Raw genomic sequence first — 9,006 nt, forward strand, 5'->3', positions numbered from 1 at the left:
GATGGAAGTGAGAGGCAAACCAATGAGAAGGCGAGGCAAGTAGTAGAAGTGATTATCACCATCGATGAATGAGTGAGATCATATGATGCCTCATGGGGCGCAGCCACAGGCGGACGAATTCGGATTCGGATTGTAATATCAGTCTAAACAAAAAAGAAAAAGAAAGAGCAGAGAAATGAATGAAAAGGGAACGCTATTCGAGAAGGATCAGGTTCTGACTTGTGATGCAAGCTGCTTCATGTGCCCGTTTTGTTAACGAACTTACCCCACCGCTCTGTTTCACGCCCAACCACCCCCTCTGGATCGTTATATACAAGTTTTATGAGTTAATTCCGTCAAATATTAGGGATTTACAAGTTCCTTTGACTAACAAAAAGATGCGAGCTCTAAACTTGACGAAATTATATCCCAGTGCCTATATATGTATATAGCGTAACAAGAAACTACATTAAAAATATGTTCACCATGTATACACGAGTTTGTTTCACAAATCTTCGATGCTCGTCGTATGAAATTAAAGCCCGATTGACAAGTCATGTTTCAATAATATAATCAAACGACAAACTTTATTACTAAAGCTCCGATCCCTAGAATTATTTATACAGATAAATTATGTAACATATACAAGTATTGAAATATTGAATGATTGCATGAGAATTGAAATCATATATTGGCATCGGCAAAGGGTGGGCCAAGAGTGTGGAGGCGACAGGGCACATTATAATGTGAAGTTAGCAGACGTTGATAAGGTGAGGGGCCAACTTAATGCGGTGTTGCCATCGTCCCGCCGGGGAGCGACACGCTTCTGTTTGCTACGAAACACGTATGCGGTGCTATGCTAGCTATGATTGGCTGGCCACCAATAACTCGTATATTCGGATTATTGCTTTTGTGGCACATTCCATAGTATAATATTTCATGCTCATTATAATTCTCTGCTGACGTTTCCAGAAACTTATTATGAGCAAATATATATGCGTACTGCCTTCGCTTCCACGGATTACGCAGCTTATCTGTGATTACGGAGGAAAGCATCAGAGGAATTATATATATATATATTAATTGGAGATCGGTCTGATATTTCTTGTTCTGAAACCTCCATGCAAAATTAAACCCACCCATCCTCATCACTTCAAAGTTTGGTCCACAGCCTCGACTGACGACAGCATTATCTCTCTCAGCTCTCTGTGGTATTATTTAATGTGGAACCAATTAATCCCCAATACACAGAATAAAATAAGGTGGTCATGCATATATTTAAATGAAGTGTGGGGGCCAAAGAGGCTGGTCTGGTGGATGAAGAATCCAAAGGAGAGAGATCTTGCTGGTGATATAGCCTATATTTACTCCGCATTATCACCTTATCGTCTTATCTTCTCTTCCCCACATCCCAGTTGTTTTTACATTCATGACGCTGATACGATTCTACCTGCAGCGACCCTTGTTATTGGTTATTATTATAAGGATGCCAAACAAACTGATAGTATAAAATAAGATTGGTGTTGTGTAAATTGGATATATCTGCCACATTTGGTGCTATCGGGAAACGCGAGGGTAGGTTTAGGGCAGAATAGAAAGCATTAATTTAATAGCGAGGGCGAGCGAATGAGATGGTCCCGGCTCTGTTGCGTGCCTGTCTCTGCATGCACAAATTTCATCAATCTTCCAAGTTAAATCATTTTCCAATTGCCCTATTCTGCATCTTATACTGCCACAATCCAACCACTTGTTTGGATTGAACATTCTATAACTTCCTTTTCACAGCACGCTTTTCCCGGGACAAGAAAATAGAGAAACAGTGGCGCGAAACCGCTCCATTGGGCAATTTTCTCCACTTTCCGTCACTAACTCAAAACAAGGTCGTTTCTTTCTTTCCACCAATCAGCTTCTTGTATTTCCCCCAGCTTAATGCAGTAAACAGGTTTTATTGGGTTCTGATTTTATTTTAAATAAAAGCAAAAATACTCAATCAAACATTTGAAAGAACCCAAAAAAAAAAAAAGAGGTTTCTCATTACAGTGACGCTATGTCCTCCATTACCCAAACACTATGCAAGCTTCCTCCATTACCCAAAACACAAGCTTCCTTTGCGATTGACTAGCATTGTCTTGGAAACTACTAGATGCTGTAAAAGTTAGTGGACTTTCAGTTTGAACCTCAACAAAAAGAATCGGAAAGGGGTGAGTCTTCGAAGGTTTGTCGTCCAAACACCCTTTTTTTTCCCAAACAGTTGATTGAGGCTTTTTTTTTTTCCCTTTTCAAAATGGCATCGCATTACTTCTTAAATTATATAAAACACTGCATTTTATCTGAATGGAGGCTAAATGGAGAGGTTCCGCACTGAGAGAAACAGTGTGTGGTGATATTATTATGTTGCTGATTTTCGCATAGATGACAGCGTTACTTTAGAGTGGAATAAGAATTCATTGGGCGCCTGATGTTTGGGGTCATACTAATGTCATAATGAGACACTCCTCCGGTTCTAAATATAAAACCTTTATACGCACTAGTATAAGGGTCTTATATTTAAGACCGGAGGAGTATAAAATATTCTAGTCTCTCTACTAAATTAAAACATAAAAAATATTGGTTATAAAGATATAATAAATATTATATTTTTCTTTGCTTTCGTAGTTTTGTTTTTCTTGTTTCTTTCAGGCTTTGAGCCGCAATTAATCAGAACGAATATAATAAATCTTATTCAAATTATTCAAATTTCTGAAATTCCAGTTTTTACAATTTTCCCGTCGGCCACCTGGCGCATGATGCTTCGTATTGTTCGAAATTTCAAAACCAAAGAGAAAACCAGAAGCAGGCCAGAAATACTAGTTTTGTCTAAAATTCTGATGCACTAACTCTTAAAAGAGAACTAGGCCCAAAAAGACGCTTATAAAGATATAAGAAAGAGACCGCGCCAGAGCTGGTTAATACGGCCCAAGTGTTGACGATCACTGATTGGGCCGAGTGGATATAAGGCCTGGTATTTTACCCCGGGTTTGCTTTGAATTGACCCGCAATACTTTGACGTTTATGATATTGTTTTGTTAAAGAGAAAGGAGAATAAAGATCCGGGGGGTAAAACATGAAAAGGCAATTAATAACAAAGTGGAAAATTTTTTTAAAAAAAAAGGGAAGGAAGAAAAAAAAGAAAAAGGAGGATAGAGCAGAGAAGAGGGGTATTTACAGTTTAATTACGACTTTACAATCCACAAGTCATCTTTTGTCTACCTTTTGTCTAATGCTCTGTGGAGACCTCAGTGGTTGCATAAGGCTGTTCAAAGAATAAAGCCTCTTTGCCATTTGATCCGTATCCACTTTTTAAACCCGTCCCATTTTCAAACCAAAACTATCTCACCCGCCCGCATGCCCACCTACCTGCTGCACTTGCCGTGCCTGTCACGTGCCAATCCTTTCCCAAAAGACAAAAGCCCATGAAGGACACACAATTCGAAATCTAGTGCTATTGGGTTTTCTATCTTTTCTCTCCTCAAGCTTTTTGAGCGTATGAGACGAAGTTATATTATTGCATTGCACGACAAAGATATTCAACCTTTTTATTCTTTAATATTCGCCGTTATCTTTATCTTTATTCCCTTGTCTGCTATATCTCTCTCTCTCTCTCTTCACCGCAGACCCCTAGATATATCTTTCTTAGCTTGCTTTCTCTCGTACAGTTTCTCTGCTTCACATTTTAATAATGCTCCCTATGAATGGTTAAACAACCTAAGTGAGAGGCCAGGAAAGGCAAGAACATGTGAAAATGCTCACTCAAACTTTCTCTTAGATAACTTTCCCCGTATATATATGGAAGTGCTGTGTGTGGGTGTTACTAGAAATTATAATATATATATATATATATATTATGACTCGATATCCACAGTGGTGAGTCATCCGGGGGTTCTGAGTGCCAGATATATAGAAAATGGAAGAATACGCAGAGGACTCAAGGAGAGCGTGAGCTAGAGAGAGTAGCGTAAACGCTAATCCGATGACTACTTAAAGTGGGAAAAGGCAAAGGTTTCTAGTTCCTCAGAAGAAGTATAGAAGCCTCGACAGATACGCGTCGAACAACGTTTTAAAGTTGGTCTTCCTTACATTTCGCTTTCATCGAATTATTCAATTCCTTGTTTTCCTGTTCTTTAACCGTATTTTCATTTTTATATTCCCTTCCTTACATCTCCATCTGTAGTCTTCCATTTCGTTCTTTTTGGAAGACTCCCTTACTTACTTTTCAGTCCTCCTCCCAATTTATTCTGAAAAAAAAAAAAAGGAAATCTACAACTCTCGATGAGATAATCAAGCGGCCGATATGATGGCTTTCTTTTTCCGTAAATTATTATTAAATTATAATTAAATGGTAATAATAGCAATAATAAGCAGAATCATGTAAAGCTAATTATGGAATTGTTCAGGAACGAATATATGTCATTCGGTGTCAGCTCGATCCGTGGATCTTTTGTGATATCACTCGTCTTTTATCGGTTTTTGAATTGAAATGCAAGGCGTTGCTAGAATGCTAGCTCGTACGTTTTAACATGGGGCTAGGTAGAGAAAGCCCCAGAGAAATTAGTGTTTAGGCCAGCCTGTTGCGTTTTCAGTTCTCAGCTTTTACCCAATAGAACTGTGAGGAACCCCTTTTTCTCATTGACTCTTTTTTCCTCTCACTCTCTATCGCTGCCATTAATGCAACTGAAACATGCAGAGATCATAATCAGAAACAGATGGAGTTGAACAGGAGGAAGAAAAATAATACCATAATAATGCACAGCAGTAAATTGCGCCAGTGAAAAGAAAGAAAACTCAACAAGAATCCAGAAAGAGAAGATGAACATTTAAAGTTTTGCTTTTAATTTGGCCTTCACTCTACCCAAAACCTGCCTCCATCAATGGATGATATGTGGGGAACAAAGATAATATTTGGTGCCATATGTACACGGAATCACAAAACAGCATTGACACGCACGCACGCGCACACTCAAGTTTCCATCAATATCATTCTCCTTCACTGAGACTTAGGATCAAGGAGGAAGAAGAAGAAAAAATGAAAAAAAAGAAAAGAAGAAACAAACAAATGAGAGGAAGAAATTAAGCGGGGAAAAAAAGTGGTATATCTAATAAGAATTCTAACATGCCGAAGGTGGCATGAGATTCAAGGCCAGGTCATCATCTTTTTCCAAGACCAGTCGAGCCTTGTTCATTTCGGAATTGGCAGGAGTAATAGAATGAGAGTCAGGATGCGCCCTTTTCTTGGATTGAAGAGACACGCCAAAAAGCTTGGTATTGCTGCAGGGTTCTTCCACAATGGAGACGGAACTTCTTGACGTGAAGGTCGCGGGAGATCTCACAAAACGAGATACTTGAGGAGTAGTTTGCTTTGAGCTAGCAGATGTAGAATAATACCCCAGAAGCTGATTCATTTGCCTTTGCACCATGGAAACGTTTGTAGCTGCAGGAGGCATAGATGGTGAGCATGTATTGGGTAGGAGCAGAGAGGGAGAGAAAGAGTTGCTTGGAGCCACGGGCTTGACATGATTCTGGACGAAATAGATGATGTCGTTATAGAGTTTTTTCAAGTGGGCCAGCTCAGACATGAGCATGTTGTTGCTTCTTCTCAGTCTTTCGTTGTCCTCGGACAGCGTCACCATGCCGGTGCCGCCGCTTGGAGAAGTGAGCGGTGGCGAGTCACACCAATGGGGCGGTTGGTCATCGGAATCGTTGGACGGAGACAAGCTGATTCTGGTGGTTGAGAAGGGAAAGAAAGTAGGAACGTTGAGTCCCAACGGAAGTGGCGGGTGAGGAGGATGATGATTAACGGGGACATGCTGGTGAAGTTGAGCCGTCTTTCTTCTGTGGATCTCGCAGAGTAAATGCTTCTCTCCCTTCCTAAAAAACTCGTTCGCGAACTCCCATCTGTCCGGCACGATCTTCCTAAAACCCTAGTTCATTAAAAAAAAAAAATTCAAGTTAGAGAGGGAATTAACCAGAAAAGGAAGAGGGTGAGGGGTGAGTTGCGGGAAGCATACGTAAGTGTTAAGCTGGCGAACGAAGCTGGAGAAATTATTGTGCTTGAAGTAGTTGGGGAGGAGATCCCTGGCGAACTCAGGAGGACGCCAAACGACGAAGGTGGTGTCGTCTTCGCCCCAAGACACAATGTGATCGGTGGTGGGATCATCCACCAGCTGGTATGTCTTGGTGAGGAAAGGAGCCGGCACCGATTTGTGCGAGTCTAATGACAGTAAAATGCTCTCACAATTGTCCAACAACATAGCCATCGAACACAGCAGGTTGGAAAAATCAGGACGGAACTGGAGGAGCTATAAGGTGTCAACTGAGAGAAAGGAAGGAGGACGAAGCGGTTAGCGAAGGATGCGAATGATGGAGGTGGATAAAAATGTCGAGGAGAGAGAGGAATAGAAGTAGTAGTACTGCTTCTACTGTGTAATGCGGTAATTTGGTTATGTCTTTGCTCTTTTTGTGTTGGTTTGGGTGGGTGAAGATGAAGGAGGAGGAGGGAATTGTCGGGTAGGAGGGGTATTATAAATTTGTTTCCCTCCTCGGTTATGCAGTAAGTAGGGTGAGGGGGAATATGTGTCTGTCTGTCTGTCTAGGACTGTGAAATAAGGGCCTCTCAATACAAACCCGTGACTAGCTCTCTCTTTCTACGTGTGTGTGATTCACTGAGCCCTCCTGACATTGATCCGCCCCGCTCTCACCCCTCTTTAAAATCCCGCACACCTCCAAGCAGCTGATGAGCTCCATGCGAATTGACCATTGCATCCTCCTCCCTCCCCCACCTCCCTTTTTCCTTTTCCTTTTTCTTCTTTATTTACTCCAAACTGCACACTAGTCAAACCCCTTCATAAACCCCTAAAAGAGGGGCCTCTTTTCTGCCCCCGTGTTCTTATTCTATAGCCTATGCGCATTACTTGGTGGAATCTAGCTTTGGTTAATTAATGGATACATTAAATACGGCGTTAAGGATGTTTGCCAAGGTGAAGGAAACCTCGTTAGAAGGGTATTCCGGCGAAATACACAGGTTTATTAATTAGGTATTTGTCATTTCTCCCCTGCGGACAGAACTAAATAGTACTGTAGAGTGATGTTAGAAGTAACCAGAGAGAGAGAGAGAGAGAGAGAGAGAGAGAGAGGAAGGAAGGATGGGGGCTTGGCTAACTTCACGTCAAACCAGTGTTCTTTTTCAGTTTGTAGTTTTCCTTTTGTTGTTTAAAGTCACCAACCAAACACAGTCTCCGATTTCGAATCCTTATCATTTTCCCCCCCTGCTGCTCTAGAAGAGTTACAAGGCAAAGCACACATCGTATAGCGTGATGGAAATTAAAGACTGTTGAGGGTGACGACATTTCTTCCTTCCATTGCTTCTCTTCTTCCATCTGCTTCGCTCTGACCCTTTCCTACTCTTGTTTACCACCTTTTTTTTAATATATTTGTTTTATGTCCTTTTGGCAGATACATACATCTCAAACTTCAATGACATGTGGGCTACAGACTAGTCTCTGACTGCTAGCTATGTACCCTTTTGTTACATTGTAGATAGATGGCCCTCTTCAGCTCTCCTTTGCTTTTTATTCCTAGTTTGATTCTTCTGCTAGCTCTTCCCCAGGTGATTAATTCTTGAATTATTGACCTCAAAAGTTTTTACAGCTTTTCCACTTCCATTAAAACCTCCTGTACAAGTCCAGTTAAATATTCGAGAAAATGTGTATCACCAAAAGGAAACATAAATACCAGAATTTATATAAGCACACTTGTGAACAATATGAGAATATTAAAGTGGACAGAAAACCTCAACCAGAGTTGAGTTTGCGTGTATTCGGTTACGTCGTTAAAACTCGTCTTTTCAATGGGAATTCATGTTCGCTTTTTCCCGTCGAAAGATTGGCTCAAACAGTTTCTTTTGGTACATTCCATCGAAATGAGTGAGGCGTCGTATATTTTGATCTTGTGATAGTAAGTGAAAGGAAAAGAGTAGGGACAGAGAAGCAGATAGAGGGCCAAAGCAAAGCAATAGGAAAATGATGAGTAATTATTTCGGACAGATACCATAACTGATTATTTTGATAATGTGTATCATTCTCTATATTGGAAAAGCAATGCTCAACTGTCCCAGCTCCCCACTCCCAGATCATTATTCCTCGCTTTGCAATTTTCTTTGCCTTTCTCGGATTCAATGTGCATATAATTAAATCCCCATAAATAATAATAATATCTCCATAGTTTTTCAAACCTAAGTTTAGCTTCTGAGAGAAGCCATTCTTTCTGGCCCCCCTCCCCCCTACAAAAAAAAAAAAAGGTTTGTGGACACATTTTAAAGCTTACTCATTACTTCACAGCTAGCATTAACCCACCCAGCAGGCCAGCATGTTGAGTTAGAATTTGTCCCTACTCATTCATATGTGTACTTTTAGAGCTACTACATTTACTGTCAGAACTAAATTTGACTTCATTATAAAATGTTGCTCAGTAATTATACTGCTACTGACAAGTAAACATTAATTGAAACTGAACACAATTATTGCAAAATATACATAATGAGACAGTACTTCATTCGTTGACCCGTAATATTGTGACCCGGTGCTCCTAAGAGTCTTACAATATTCTTGGTTAAAACTCTATTTCTGATTTTTACTTTTAGCTACCTAGGTCGGAGAAAAATTTATTGCGTTTGCATGCATGAGCTATATACATTATTTTGATTAGATGTGGATCGGAAATATCACAAAAACGAAGAAACAGCTAGACAGGAATTATACTGGCAACTTCAAGTCCCGATAATTAACTAAAAATGGGAATGGATGGGTTCTTTCCTTAGCCTAGTCTAGCGTCTAGCATGACCTGTGAAGAAGAAGAAGGAGAAGAAGAAGGGTAAAAAGGACCGAAGTGATAATTGATAATTATGTTGTGGCAAGGAAAACAATGATGCCCTCTTAGTTTTATCTTTGGTCTTGCTTCTTCTTCTTCTTCTAGTTCCCCCCATTCGCAGCTCAA

General features: G+C 40.3%; 1 protein-coding gene across 1 annotated transcript; it reads right to left on the reverse strand.

Moving 5' to 3' along the window:
• Positions 1 to 4,744: 4,744 nt before the first annotated feature.
• On the reverse strand, positions 4,745 to 6,576 carry LOC114761697 (heat stress transcription factor B-4-like). Its single transcript, XM_028951124.1, has 2 exons — positions 6,024 to 6,576; positions 4,745 to 5,936 (listed from the first exon to the last, which is right to left on the reverse strand). Exons 1-2 carry the CDS (start codon positions 6,270 to 6,272, stop codon positions 5,124 to 5,126), a joined length of 1,062 nt encoding a protein of 353 aa, XP_028806957.1. The 5' UTR covers positions 6,273 to 6,576; the 3' UTR covers positions 4,745 to 5,123.
• Positions 6,577 to 9,006: the final 2,430 nt, after the last annotated feature.

The sequence above is a fragment of the Neltuma alba genome, unplaced genomic scaffold, assembly GCF_004799145.2.
Source record: "Neltuma alba isolate B1F8T4 unplaced genomic scaffold, ASM479914v2 tig00011128_pilon, whole genome shotgun sequence".
Lineage (NCBI taxonomy): Eukaryota > Viridiplantae > Streptophyta > Magnoliopsida > Fabales > Fabaceae > Neltuma > Neltuma alba.

Bases quoted from the DNA above. Each gene is read 5' to 3' on its own strand.
- LOC114761697 (XM_028951124.1), bottom strand. From the start codon at position 6,272: ATGGCTATGTTGTTGGACAATTGTGAGAGCATTTTACTGTCATTAGAC. The intron at 5,937-6,023 runs GTATGCTTCCCG...TTAATGAACTAG, and splicing joins TTCGCCAGCTTAACACTTAC to GGTTTTAGGAAGATCGTGCC.